The sequence below is a fragment of the Fukomys damarensis genome, unplaced genomic scaffold (assembly GCF_012274545.1).
Source record: "Fukomys damarensis isolate Sample0158 unplaced genomic scaffold, DMR_v1.0_HiC HiC_scaffold_39, whole genome shotgun sequence".
NCBI lineage: Eukaryota > Metazoa > Chordata > Mammalia > Rodentia > Bathyergidae > Fukomys > Fukomys damarensis.
In genome coordinates this window covers 86,504,943-86,520,793 of record NW_022900951.1, presented here as the reverse complement: position 1 = coordinate 86,520,793, position 15,851 = coordinate 86,504,943, and the positions used below count along the sequence as shown (strand labels likewise).

The following is a 15,851-nucleotide window of genomic DNA, read 5'->3' as shown; positions in this document are numbered from 1 at the left end:
AACAAAAAAAAAAAAAAAAAAAAAAAAAAAAAAAAAAAAGAGAAAAGAAAAGAAAAATAGTAAGAATCCATGGATTGACTGGTGTGGTCCAGGCTGCATTCTTAGAGGATGTAACACCCTTAAGGCTTAATCTTAAAATACAGGTAGGAATTGGACATATTCCTAATGTTGAGGGTATCCCTAGAATTTTGTCTGGACCAAGAGCCCCAAAATATTCTTAGCACCCCTGACATCCTGATACATTGCATTCATCTGACCAGATACTTGCCAATCTTTGTAAAAGATGAGGTACAATTTTGCCACATATCAATGCTTTGGGAAATCAAGGCCTCTTATGAAACCTGTTTTTTATATTTTAAATGCCTTCAGGAATGCAAAAGGACATTCTGTCCCCAGTTCAGGTCCAAAATCAAAACTATAAATTTTTAAATAGCTCAATTTGCCAGTCACAGAAATAACACTCCTAAGTCAATTAGCACATTTCAATGTGCCACTTACCAAACAGTGAGATTCACAAGCCTATTTGAATTGGTGAGAGCAAAGTTTTTTCTAGCAGCATACACAGGGACAAGGCGTGCCAGCAGTGAAGTCACACCCTAAGAACACTGAGATAATGTTCATAAATAGAAGGTAGACACTCCACTAATGACAAAAGCATTACTAAACTCTTCCACTCAGTCTGAGAGTTAAGAAAATCCAAAAGAACCATACAACCAAGAAAAAGAACTGGGCAAAGTGAAAAATAAAGGGAGAGAAAAAGGAACAAACATAGTAGATCAACATGGACACATAATAATGGGGAATTTTCATAATGACATAATAATATACTGGAGGCTTTGGACCTTGAAGAAGAAAGGAGCTTGATGAAACAAATTCTTAACGCTTGTTTTTTCCTTCTAGTCCTAGTAAAAGACAGATAGATACAAACACAAATACAAGCCAGGCTAGTATCTTCAGTCTGGGAAGCAGGCTGATACAGTATCTAAAATTTATTTGCTGTGTCTAGTATACCTTGTTTGGAAAACCTAGAAGAAACTCTCATGGGGGTTGGAGGGTAAAAAGGGCAAAGACAGGGCTTAGGATGCAGCATGGGCCCAGAACATAAGTCCTGGGCCAGATAATCAGCTCTGCTATGTGAGATCTATAATTGAACATTGAAGATGCAACCAGGTTCTATGGGCATCCAACTTAGCTCCCATTTTTGGCTTTCACTACTCTTTCAGAAGGGAGTTTAGGCTAGATCAAATGATATTCTTTGTAACACAGACAGACACAGAAAAGGAACCCAGCATCACTATCGGAACAAAGGGCTATAACAAGGAACTCTCGAAACAGACAGCACATCTATTCTCCAAGCTGTGAGCTGCTGACAGCCTGCAGGTGGACTGTAACTTTGGATCTACTGATGGACTTGCAGCAGGAATGAGGATAAGGAGGGAAGGTGGTAGTCCATGCCCCCTCACCCCTGGTATCGTACACAAAACTGTATTTGTGGGCCAGGGATGTAGATCAGTGGTGAAGTGCTTGCTTAGCCTACGTGAAGCTTACTTCCCCAGAAGCATACACAAAATATTGTTTGCATGTTTATTTGGAGAAGTCTATAGTTCTCTTCACCTACTCAAAGAAGTTTATGACGTGACTCATAAATGGAGGGAAGCTAAGAAGCATCTCCAGTACCTTGCCTCAGAGCATGCAAATTCATTCTGAATTTCAGGCATGGCATAGGAAAAGAGATCTGAAATCTGCATCAAGATATCTGGGTTCTAGGTACACCCAACCTGGCTTCTTCAGCAAGTAATTTATCCTCTTAAATTAGTGATGGTGAACCTTTCAGTGCTGCAAACAGCCTGCTGTGACATGAATGCCATAGGTTCACCACCACTGTCCTAAATTCTCCCTCTGGAAGATAAAATGAGACAAGGTTTGAGTTCTCTATCAATCCAAGAATAAATAGTTCCATGATGTGTTTTCCCTACAAGAAACCAAAGGGTATATTGCTAGTAATTACCTTTAAAATAATTCTTCTAAAGCCAGACAGACCTTCAGAATGCAGGCTGTAAAGATCACTTACTTGTAATTGAAGCCATTGGACTATATAGTTCTTCTTCTATGGTTTTAGCTTTGAAGATGGAGAACCAGGAGGAACTGAAACCCATTTTCTAGCTGGTTTACAAATCCCAATGCCAATGAGTCACAGGGTGGAATAGCACATGTGGAAATTCATTGGCAACCCAAAGTCCTTTAACTGACTGTGGCAACTACACCTCAAATTCTCTGTCCTTCTGTCTTTATGTGCATATACACACGTCAGTGGTACTGGAACACACACTCAGTAGTTCATTTAATTTTTCGAGCTTCCTCATTATTGCTAATGAGAAAAAAGGGGATTAAAAAGATAAAGGGCCAAGAAGGAAGGGCAAAAGAAAAACCAAAAGCTGATTTCCTGCCTAATTGGATCATTAGGTTTAAGAAAGAATTGCCAATCTTCCTGTGTCTCATTTTAAGTCAATATAAGGGCTTATAAAGCAAACACCCCTGAAGGTCAGAATTGCCCATATAATTTTTCAAGTGTATAAAAGAACCAGACCAAGCCTAAGTGCAAGGGCACATAGAGACAACCCAAGCTTTGTTCAGCTTCATGAGAAAAACAGCATAAAGATATATCAGAATGACTAGAATCACTAGATTAAAAAGACAGCCCATCACAGAACTTTCAGTGTCAGGGAGTTAGTTACTTGAACATTGTGGATAAACTGGTTGGCTATGGCTTGACTTTTATTTGGAAATTGTTCACTGTTGGTGTTAACAGATAAAATAGCACATCCGCCATGAGTGGAGAAGAAGAGGATAGGGAGATAGAAGAGGAAGAGGAGAAGGAAGAGAAGAAGAGAAGAAAAACAAATGGATGTGGGGGAAAGATAATATTCTGTATCGAGGGCAGTATCAGTGCTATGACTGAACTGTGTTCCCTCTCCGTGGTGAAAAATTTGTATGTTGAAGTCTAGCCTCTAGTACCTCCAAATGTGAGTGTACTTGGAGACAGGGACTTCAAAGAGGAGATCAAATTAAAACTAGGCTGTTAGAATGTGCTCTAATCTAGTCTGACAAGTATCCCTATAATAGTAAATTTGGACACAGAAAGAAACACTAGAGGTATTTGTGCACAGAAACATAAACATATAAAGAGGTAACGAGAGGGCTACCATCTACAAGTCAAGATGACAGGGCTCAGAAGAAGTCAATCTGCTAGCATCTTGGTTTTGGGGGATAATATAATACCTCGAATCTGATAAAAGGCCTAAATAAATATCAGCAGACCCTGTGAGACATATATTATTGGTGTAACAATGTTGACTGTATGAAAACTTCACCACTAGCTTCCTTAATAACTTTGGGTAAATGACTGGGCCCTCTGGGGCCTTTCTTCTCATGCTTGTACAATGGGACTCATAAATTCTGCTTATGCTCAATGGATCTACAAGGAGAAGGCTATTTGGTTTCCACTGGGGAAAAGATAGTAGTAGGAATAAAGCTAAAGTAAGCGTGTCTAGCAGAACCATATCCACCTCAACTGATGGCAAAACTGAACAACCAGAGTTGTGGGCTGGAGGCACTCAAAAGTCATTTAAACTGGCTCTTATCCTTCTGAGGAGGTTTTCTGGAATTTGACAGAGGCGCTAAAAAATGGAAAGTGGCTCTCTAGCTGCCTGACAGTCAAACTCCTAAGAAAATCAGAATAATAAAGCAGAGCAATAAGATGGAAGCACATCTATTTCTCTGCCTTAGCAGGTTACCTCCACAGGCAAGGAGTAACTTCTACTCCAACACTGTTACCCTTTCCTGAGCCTTAAGCAACAATGTTGTGGTGTGTGAAAGCAGGCTTTTTAAAAGAAAAGGTATAGATTAATTTTGTATTATTTTTACCATTCTTCGTTATTATCCCCTCTGAAGCCAACGGAGGAGTGCTTCTTGTTTGTTTTGTGGTGCTGGGGATCAAACCCATGGCCTTGTGTATTCTGGGGAAGCACTCTGTTACTGAACTACATCCTGGCTCTCCAGCTTTAATTTTTAATATGTCCCTGGGTGACCTCTATGGAGCACTGCACAAAATCAGTGGCTTTCACTTCTGGCTCCACGACAGAAACACCTGAGGGTACTATTGAAAATGTGACACCCATGTTTCCTCACAGATCACAAACTTAGACTCTCCAAGTGTAGCTTAAGGTATCAGTGTTGTTTTCCCACCAGTTTTTTTACTTCATTTTTAATTGACAAATAATTGTATGTAATTACAGGGAAGACAATGTGATGTATACATTTAAAAGGTATCAAGTGTCGTAGTGTGATGTGTTGATTAGTCTACAATGTGGAACAATGAAATGAAGTTCATTAGGTGATCCTGGAGCATAGTGAGGGTTCAGAATCCATGCTTTAGATCAGTGGTGGTGAACCTATAGCACATGTGCTACAGCGGTCTGTTCGTTACAAGTGAAAAATTAAAAGGTCACTATCACCGCTTTAAATAAATGCTTTCACTTTTAACTTCTACTTGTGTATAACATACATCTAGAAAAGTACAAGTACCACAAGGGTATACTTAAGCAAGTGTGGAGAAGTGATGAATAAATCCTTCAAGAGCAAAGTATGGCTGTGGTTTTAGGATCTGGCTCTGATCCCAACTTTGCCACCTAGAATTTATGCAACTACCCGAGCATGCATTTTTTCCCTTGTAAAATAAGAGGGCATAATATTTGCCTTATTCCTCATATCTATTTTGTGAAAACACCTTTTTTATTTATTTATTTTTTAATTTTTTTTGGTACCTGGGATCGAGCTCGGGTCCTTGCGCTTGCGAGGCAGGCCACCGAACCGCTGAACTAAATCCCTGGCCCTAACACCTTGTTAACTATAAAATGATATCCCCAAAATTATCAAGAGTTAAATTATGATCTTCATATATGAGGCAAATTTGAGTCACGAAAGCAAAAATTCAGGAAAAATTATTTTATGCGTGATTCTTTTCCCTGAAAAAAGTGGCCTGCTAATCCCTGCCTCCTGCATGTAAGAATCTGAGAATACCCTGCATCCCCACACTGTGGCTCCTGCTCCCTTTGAGGACAAGTTATCACCTGACTCCCTACCACAGAAGACTTCTCCCTGCTAGCTTTGGGGTAGGGGTAATTCACATTTCCTGGTGTGTTGGGGTAGATGAGGAAGGAATCTAATTCTTCGCCAAGGGGCCTTTGGCAGAGTGGACAGGCTTTGAGGCTCCCAGAAGATTATTATAGACCAATGTGGCAAAGCCTACATGAGAGGCACTTAGAATATCTGGAAGTCTGTCTAATGGATAGGGCTCCAGCCCCCTTTATACCACATTTTTGCTGGTTTTTCTGGGCCTTGTTGGTCTGTCTCCATTCTGATTTACATACTTAGTGTAGACCCACAGTTCCTCAGAATACTCAAATCCATCAATGTCTACTGCATGTAAGGAGGACTATGTCATAAACAGGGAAGTGTGGAGGGGGTGAAGCGGGGGAAGGGGTATGGGAAAATGAGAACCAAAATCTGTCATGTAAAGGTTCAAAATCCCATAGATGGCCGGGTGTGGTGGTGCACGCCTATAATCCCAGCACTCCGGAGTCTGAGGCAGGAGGATCGCTGTGCATTCGAGACCAGCCTGGGCTACATAGTAAATTCCAGGTCAGTCTCAACTACATAGTGAGATTCTGTTTCAAAAAAAAAAAAAAGATCCTATAGATGAATGTAACTGTCCTGTATACTTTAAAAAGTACCAATAAACTCAATGAAAAAAAAGCAGGACTACATCAAACCTCATCATAAGTATACACACACACACACACAACATATGTGCATATGGGCTGAGAATGAGGACAGCCACTGAATAACAAAATAGTGAGCAAACACTGCTTTGGATGTCGCCAGAACATTTCTAGAAGAAGCTACTTACCAGCCGAGTATTTACCACAGGAAACAGCAGTGCTAGAAGAGCTCCATTCAACATATGCATTTGTAACCTAGGGGGAAAAAAAATCAGGTCAGGTTACATTCAGGCTCTGAAGCAAAGAAGAAAATGTGTTAGGTTAAACCAGGTCATGTGGGAGAGGACTAGGTATACAACTGTTTCTGTGTAAAACAGCCCTAGAGTTTGTGCACATGCAAAATAAATTAAAAACAGTATATTTTATGTTAACTAAAATGCTCTGAAGAGTATCACCACTGCCTCAGAATCCCCCAGATGCTTTATTACATTATACATTATAACGCTTCATTACATCATGAGCTCTATGCTTCCTAAACATTTAGTCAGCTGCAACCATTGGCTTCAACTACTGTGTCATTAGAAAAGGGGAGTTGCAGAAGCTAAATACTCCCTTGTTATAGTAGAACATGGCTACTTGTTTACACAGCCATGGCCAAGACTGTTCCCCAAACAAGAGATCTTAACAGAAAAAGACTGGTGCAAACCAGGGAGCCAATTCCAGTGTTTTGCAAGCTTTTTCCCTACTTTCTTAGAAATGCCTTTAAGAAATGTTGCAGGAAATGGGGAAGGCAAATGTGGCAGCTTTCCAGGTTTGCTTTTGTCTATTTTACATATCGGGCCCTGTATCTTAAAAGCAAAACAGAACAAAACAAAATAAATAAAACAAATAAAAACTGAACAAAGGAAAAAAGGGTGATAAAGAAGTAAACCAACACTGAATAGTGATATTGCTTCCTGGTTCCGATGGCTGACTTTTAAAAATGCAAACCCTTTGTAAGTCAAAAACAATTAACTCAGGAAAAAACCCTACTTGTAAGGGCTCTGAGAAAGAATTTAAGCGTCTCTCTTCATCAATCAAGGCAGATGATCTTTAATCTTGATGAAAAGCTGATTTGATGGGTCATGGACAAATATTTCTTAGTCAATATGCCTCTTAATATAAACTTCCATAACTATGTTTATCTCAGCACAATTCGTAATAGCTAAATCCTGGAAGCAGCCTGTATACCCATCCACAGATGACTGGATAAACAAAGTGTTGTATCTGTATATAATGGAATACTACTTGGCTATAAAAATGACACATTTGAGACATTTATAGGAAAACGGATGCACCTGGAAAATACAATTTTCAGTGAAATAAATCAAACACACAAGCTTAAATATCATATAGAATCTCTCATCTGAATGAGGCAAAGTACAAACAAAATTATAAAAGATGAATAGAAAGAGACAAGGAGACAGATTTCCTTCAACAGGGAAGTGGTCCAAGGAAACAAGGAAAGGGATGGGGGAGGGGAACTGGCAGGAATAGAGATGTGCCATTTACAGGAACCTAATATCTCCAATCAGTGTAAACATTATATGCCATAACATGTGCTAAGACAAATAATAGCAACAAGTACAAAAAAAGAGGATAGGGGAACCAGAGGGGGGGCAAAGGTGAAGGGAAGGGGATTTAAAAAAAAAAGCTGTAACATGTAACCACTCTCAAGATGACTATAAACTGCATGAACTGTAAACATATGCTAATAAAATTTAAAAACAACAAAAAAAGCCTACAAGAAAAAAAAATACCTCCAGACACTACAGACATTAGCTGAATCTCAGTGTCTTGTTGGACTGACCCTCTAGAACTTTGGCTCTTTTCTCAGAATTCACAAAAGCGTTTGCAAGGCTCAGAGACATTACAAGGAGATCCCAGAAAATGGCACAGGAGCCCCAAGACTCCTTTTCAACTCCCCTAGTCTGTTTCTTACTGCTGTTCTTTGTTACCAAAACCTCAGTGACAATGAGAATGTGAACTGAATATATTCCACTGGAGCATCTAATTAATTGCTTTACAGAAACTCTCATTTAATTTTACAGCAACCTTCTCAGATAAGTATGACTTTCTCCATTTCACAGACGAGCAAACCAGGTTCAGAAATGTGAGGTGACCAGGTGAATGGCACATATCAGGTAGTAATAAGGATTGACACCCACATTTTTCTGACTTGACTTCAAACTTTTATATCTTCCTCCACGCCTTGTATCAGAGCCTCCCTCCCTTCCCTGTTGCCTCCCAGATGGCTTCAAGTGGAAAGTCAGGGATGCTGCTTTGTCCTTTCTTTTGGTTTCAGGATCTTTCTCCTCTTTCTGCACTTCCTTCCTAAGGTTTAACATGCTTTCAAGGGATCACTTTAAAGGGAGAAGTCTTTTTGGCCAGAACAGGGCCTTACAGTTGTGCAGGTTAATAGGACTTGGCTTGGCCCATAAAGGAGGAGGTATACCAATATAATGGCCCTCTGGCCACCCTGAGCAGGGGTCTGTAGACAGAAAAATAGAATGGGGGCCTCCTTAGTTCTTAGCTAATCCTGACTAGAAGGAGGTAAAAACAAACTTTTGAAATTCCCACAGGAAGCAAGTCAAGGACAGGAGTAGAGAAAGAGAGACAGAAGAAAAAAAAAAGATAATGGCACCAAAAGACCTTGGGACTTACAACAAGAAACCAGAAAAAGAGCTAACATGAAGGACACAGAGAAAAAGCCAAGGCAGCAACACTAAGCCACACTCACCTCCAATACAACATAGGGGAAGGGGAGGATTAACTTTAAAGCAGTGTATATGCAAAACAATGCACTAACATATATATACATGCATACACACATGTGTATATTCACTCTAGAGTCCCTATATTATTCGATCTAGGATCATTATGGAGGACAAAAGATATTCACATGTCCCCATTACTATCTCTAAGCTAACCATGAATAAGGTACTCCCTTGCCAACTAGCTGCCCACCCCAAAGACAAGATCTTAAAAGGTAGGCCAAGGACAAGTTAACAGACATATAAAAAGAAGCTTCATGTACACCACCCAAGAAATGATGGCAGGAATCACCAAAGGAATGAAGAAATAACCCAGAGAGAGGAAAAAATTTGTCTCTCAGACAAAGGACTAATGTCTAGAACACATAAAGAATCAAAAAAAAAATCAGACCTGACCCAATTTAAAGACCCAATCCAAAAATGGGCATCTGAAATGAATAGATGCGTCTCAGATGAAGAAGTAAAAATGGCAAATAAATATATGAAAAAATGTTCAATGTCACTGGTCATCCAAGAGATGCAAATGAAAACAATGCTGAGATTCCACCTCACTCCAGAAGGAATAGCTAATTATCAAGAAATTAACCAAAAACAAATGCAGGTGGGGTTGTGGAGAGAAAGGAACCCTTCTCCATTGTTGATGAGAGTGCAGCCTGGTGTAAGCACTGTGGAAATCAGTATGGAGATACTTCAAACAACTAGAATTAGAGGTCCCATTTGACTGAACTATTCCCCTGCAGGGTAACTTCCAAAAAGAATTAAAAGAATCATATCACAGCAATATATGTGCACCCATGTTCACAGTGGCACAGCTTATAATAGCTAAAACTTGGCAACAGCCCAATTGCCCATCAACTGGAGACTGGATAGAGAAAATGTGTGTTTTTTTTTAAAAAAATAAAATGGGGTGCTATTCAGTCATAAAGAATGAGAAACTAGAGACATTTATAGCTAACTGGATGCACATTGAGGCCATATTCTTAAGTGAAATAAGTAGGTCACACATGTAAATACTGAATAGTTTCTCTGGTATGAGAAAATGAAAGTGTAAAGAAGGATCAAAATGTATAATAAATAATGTGAAATAGGAAGAAAAAAGAAGTAGAAGTAGAAGGCATAAGGGAAAGTAAAGAAGGGAAAAGAATATGAGAAAATGAAAAAATGGAAACAAAGTCTTTGTAAATAGGGAGGGGCAGAGGGGCTGAAGGGAGGGGATTGGGAGAAAAAGAGGAGTCAAGATATATCATGTACAGGTACAAATTCCACTTGATGAATACGATCGTTATGTATATTTAAGTTGTACCAATAAAATTAATTTTTTTTTTAAATGGCTGGTAGGCAGAGCTCCCTGGAAGCAATCCAATTAGGGGAAGTTCTAGGTGGAGGGGGAACGGTCACTCTATAAAGGCAGCTGGGAACAAAGGACCCACAGGTCCTCCAACTTTCCTGGAAAATATAATGTTAAGTGAAATAAATCAGACACACAAGCTTAAATACTGTATAGTATTGTTTTTTTAAGACAAAGAATACAAATAAAGAGTAAAACAAAGGACTGATAGAAGGAAACAGGAGGTACATCTTTTGCAAATGGGAAGTGGTCCAGGAGAATGAAGGCAAGAGGAGGGGGGAGAGGAGGGGGAAATAAAAAGATTTGAGATGTGTTGTGTACTTGTACCAAATATCAAAAATGAATGTAAACATCATATGTACGTCATACACATGTACTAAAAATAATAATAAGAAGAAGGAGAATGAAAATAGTGAGAGGGGATTTAGATAAGGGACAGAGAGAGGTGGGAATGGGAAAGGGATTAAAAAAGAATCAAGCTGTGTTATATACAAGTACCTAATCCCTAAGATGGATGTAAACTTTACGTACTGTGAACATGTATGAAAGAAAGAAAGAGAAAGAAAGAAAAAGAAAGAACAGTCATTACTATGCCACAAATATTTTCTGTAAGAGTTTTGGCTTTGTATAAGCTACTGTGTTTAGTTGGCTAGTTAGTAAGAATCAACCCTTCATATAAAAAAATGTCAACTGTCACTAAAATGATCTATGGATTCAAAGGATTCCTGATTAAAATTCTATTAGGGTATTTCATAGATATAAATTCACTTTAAAACGTATTTGGAAGGTCAAAGAAAAAGAAATGGATAAAAACAATTTTGAAAAAGAAGAAAACACATGACCCGATTCTAAGTTACAACAGTCAAAACAAGAGAGTATTGGCCAAGGGCCGGGGATTTAGCTCAGTGGTTCCACCGCCTGCCTTGCAAGCACAAGGACCCAAGTTCAATCCCCAGTACCAAAAAAAAAAAAAAGATGGTATTGGCCAAGAATAGATAGATGTATTAGCCAATAAAACAGAATAGTTCAGAATTTGATCCACAATCATATGGCCATTTGATTTTGACAATAGTGCAAATGCTACTGGAACAATTGGACATTTATATGGAAAATAATGCACACACACATAATCTAAACCTTGCCTTACATAAAGGCAAAGTCACAAATAGAAAATGTAAAACTTTAAAAGTTTCAAAAGAAAACCTATCACTACTTGGCCTTTTGGCTAAGAGAAAATGTCAGTGAGCTTCAGTTAGGCAAGCAGTTCTTTAGCTAACATGATACCAAAAGCATCATACATAAATGAAAATGATAAATAGAACCTAATAAAAATGGAAAACTTTTGATCTGAAAACATTTAAAGCCAGAGAAAAGCTATAGAATATTTGAAAATGCAAGAAAATCTTTGCAAATCATAGTTACAATAAATACATTTTATCCACAATATATACAAAATCCTCACACTAAAAAAAAAAAAAAGAATTAAATTTAAAAATAGGCCAAAAAACTTCCCAGAAAAGATGCCACATATGAAGCCAGAAGTAACGTGATAGAGTGTTTGACGAGCATACACAAAGCCCTGGGTTCCATCCCTAGCACCACACACATGATGAAAAGACACATGGATGGCATATAAGCATGGGAGAAGATATTCCACACCATTAGAGAAATGCAAACTAAAACCAAAATCAGATGTCACTCCTCACCTAGTAAAAGAATCACTAAAATAAAAATACTGACAATATCAACTGGTGGACAGGATTGAGAAAGTAGAACTTTCACTGGATATGGTGGCTCATGCCTGTAATCCCAGCACCTGGGAGGCTGAGGCAGGAGGATTGCCATGAGTTTGAGGCTGGCCTGGGCTATGTAATGAGTTCAGGGCCAGCCTGAACTACACAATAAGACCTTGTCTCAAAACACCAGAAAAAGGAGATCTGCTCTCCCTCCAGCCTGCTTGGGACCATTTGGGGGACTGAGTAGTCGCGACCTCCCCTGCCTGTACGCCACCAGACCAAGGGAGGAAGGTGAGATTTGGAAAGGCTACTCCGAGATCTGCTCTCCCTTCTGCCTGCTTGGGCCCATTCCACAACTGTGTAGCTGCACCCTCCCCTGCCTGTGCCGCCACCAGCTTCAGCAAGGAAGGTCCCTGCACAGGTGCACGTGAAAGACGCCCCCCACTCTCAGACCTCCTGATTGTGCCAGTCTTTGGACCCACTCTGCAGATGCATAGGTGGTCATAAGGGTATTTTTCTGAGCTCCCAAGTTTGAACATCTTTAAAGAAAAGGCAGGGAAAACCTATAGTAGAACTATGTGGAGTTCAAACCTGCAGGTCCAGGAATTCAATCTAGGCCTTGTGGCCTGAGGTCAGTCTGAGTTGCAGGGATCTGCCATTGGCTAGCTGACATCAGGGGACTTGGTGCTTCACATGGCTGTGCACATGGTATATTATGACAGCAGAGATACAGTGTGAAAGAGGCCCATCAAATTCATTTTTTTTCTTTCTTTTCCTCATTTCAATCAACAAATTCTTTCTTTTTTCTGTCCTCTTTCTCCAACTAATTCTCTTGCTCCACTTTCTATTCCTTTCTGTTCCTGCTCCTGCCCTAACTCAGACTTCTTCTTTTATTATTTTCTCTTTGTTCTTTATGTTCTTTTCTTCTGCCATGGGTCAATAGTTTCAAGGGAAAGTGATCCTCTATTAATGTTAATGGGATATATTCTTGTCCTTATTCTTGCACTCTGTTTATGCCTTTTGAATTTAATAGTTTCCTAAAGATTGTATGGTCATTCTATGTCCTCTGGCTTCACTTGAAACCTTCTCTAATTCTTTCACTTATCTACTCCTCTTATCCTAACTCTGTCTAAGCCCCCATCCTAAATGGTAAAGATGCTATATTAAAAAGTGTATTTACTGCAAACATATTTTGGGCTGCTTCTTGATTTTAATTTAATTCACATGGTAAAAAGGTGATAGATTAATGACTACCGCAAGTGCTCAGTTTGCAAGTTGTGCTTGATCCTATTGTGCTGCTGATTGTATCAATTGGGCTAGAGGATTGTGCTTGATTTAATGAGTTGTTTTCTCTGATATTATGAAAATGAGAATATCTATGAGTCATTAGAGACTCAAAAGTTAAAGTGCAAATATATTAGGAAGATTTAAGTAATAACCCAGAAATTAAATCAAGGACAACCTAACAACAAAAACAAAAATGAGAAAACACTTAAGTAAGACTCAAAGATAGACTTCCACTTCACCAATGGCAAACTCTAGGGCAAATGAGGATGAAATATCTGATAGTGAACCAGCAGGACACCCTGAACCCATAGCACTGGAAGTAACAAAACAGATCGATCAGGCTCTAGAAAAATTCAAAACAGAAGTAATTTCCCAGATAACCATAGAGATGGTGAGCAAAATGGAACGCATGATTCGAGACTCTAGAACAGAAATTGACAAAAAAATAGATGAGCTCAGTACTATGATAGAAGCCATGAAGGCCCAGCATAAGAAAGAAATGGAAAAAATAAATGCCCAACATAGGAAAGAAATGAAATCCATAAAACAGATTCAAACAGATATCCAGGAGATTAAAAACTCTAACAAAAGTCTATACAACAGAATAAAAGAAAGCAAAGATAGAATCTCAGATATAGAAGATAGGATTGCAGTCAGTGACTGTGAAAAGAGAGGTCCCTTATAAACAGTAAGGGATCATGAGAAATCCGTCCAACAACTCCTAGATGATGCAAAGAAGAATAACATAAGACTGATAGGAATCCATGAAGTAGAAGGAGAAAATGCAAATGACTTAAAAAAGCTGTTCAAAGAATTAATGACAGAAAACTTTCCAAACAGAGGGGAAGAATTGGACATACAGATAAGTGAGGCATATAGGAATCCAACTAGCCATGGTACAAAAAAAAAATCTACACCTAGACATATAATAATCAAGATCCCAGACACCCAACAGAAGAACAAAATACTATAAGCAATAAGAGAAAAGAAACAAATCACATGCAAAGGAAAGCCCATCAGAATCACAGCAGACTTTTCAACACAAACCCTCAAGTCAAGGAGAGCCTGGAGTGAGGTATTTCAAGTCCTAAAACAAAACAACCTCCAACCTAGACTGATGTATCCTGCAAAACTCTCTTTCAAAATGGATGGGGAAATAAGATACTTCCATGACAAAGAACACCTGAGAAACTTCATGAATACCAAACCATCACTACAAGGAATTCTAAACAATATCCTAGAAAAAGACAATGAAGGTCACAACACCATGAGGCCCAAGAAACAAAATCAAATAGGCAAGGCAAGAAACTAAAAGGAGATGGGAGAAAAAGTAAAAAGAGTCAACAAAAGGACGATAACATGACAATAATAAGTCAGAACATATCAGTTATAACCATCAATGTCAATGGCCTCAACTCACCAATCAAGAAAAACAGACTGGCAGATGGATGAAGAAACAAAATCCAACAATATATTGTATACAAGAAACACACCTAGTATAAAAAGAAGCCCATAGACTGAAAGTGAAAGGATGGAAAACAATTCTCCATGCGACAGGAGCCCAGAAAAAAGCAGGGGTAGCAATCTTAATCACAGACAAAGTAAATTTCAAACCAAAACTGATTAAGAGAGACAAAGAAGGCCACTATGTCCTTGTAAAGGGAACAATTCAAGAGGAAGATATGACAATCATAAACATATATGCACCAACTATTAATGCCCCCAACTATATAAAACAAATATTAAGTAACATGAAAAACCAAATAAGCACTAATAAAATTGTAATGGGGGATCTAAATACCACACTCTCACAAATAGACAGATCATCTAGGCAGAAAATCAACAACGAAATACTAGAACTGAACCAAGGTTTTGAACACATGGACTTAATAGACATCTATTGAGTGTTCCACCCCACAAAATCAGAATATACATACTTTTAGGCTGCACATGGGTCATTCTCCAAGATAGACCATATACTAGCTCACAGAACAGGTCTGAATAAATGTAAAAGAATAGAAGTTATCCCCTGTATATTATCAGATCATAGTGCAATCAAGCTGGAGATCAATAGTATAAGAAACCGTAGGAACTTCACAAACACATGGAAATTGAACAACACTCTCCTGAACAATCAATGGATCACAGAGGAAATTAAAGAAGAAATTAGATAGTTTTTACAAATAAATGAAAATGCCAATATAACATACAGGAATCTATGGGACACGATGAAAGCAGTCTACATGGAAAATTCATAGCACTGAATGCCCACACTAGGAAAACAGCGCGAGCTCAAATAAACAACCTAATGTTGAATCTTAGCCTACTAGAAAAACAAGAGCAAGAGAAATCCAAAGCTAGAACAAGAGAGAAAATTATAAAAAGATTAGAACAGAAAACAATGCAATGGAAACAAAGAAAATGATACAAAAAATAAATGAATCAGACAGTTGGTTTTTTGAAAGAATAAATAAATCAATAAAACCTTATCTAACCTTATCAAAAAAAGGAAAGAAAAGGCTCAGGTCCATGCAGTCAGGAATGAAAAAGGTGAAGTCACAATAGATCCAACAGAAATCCAGAAGATCCTTAATACCTACTTTGAGAACCTGTACTCTAATAAAATGGAAAACACAGAAGAAATGGACAGATTCTTAGATACTGATGAATTTAAAAAGTTGCACAAAGAAGATAAAAACATTTTAAACACCCCAATTACAATCAGTGAAATTGAAAATATAATTAAAAATTTACCAACACGAAAAGCCCAGGTCCTGATGGATAAACTGCTGAATTTTACAAGACATTTAGAGAATAACCACTGCCTTTACTCTTCAAACTTTTCAATGAAATTGAAAGGGAGCAATACTTCCAAATTCATTCCTGG

At 38.4% G+C, this 15,851-nt stretch overlaps 1 protein-coding gene across 1 annotated transcript in view; it reads right to left on the bottom strand.

Annotated features, from left to right (window-relative positions):
* Tmem164 (transmembrane protein 164) overlaps positions 1 to 15,851 on the bottom strand; it is a 187,005-nt gene that overhangs the window by 69,692 nt on the left and 101,462 nt on the right. The window contains exon 4 of the mRNA XM_010603069.2: positions 5,969 to 6,035. Coding sequence (XP_010601371.1) covers positions 5,969 to 6,035 — 67 coding nt within the window. The remainder of the gene's footprint in view (positions 1 to 5,968; positions 6,036 to 15,851) is intronic.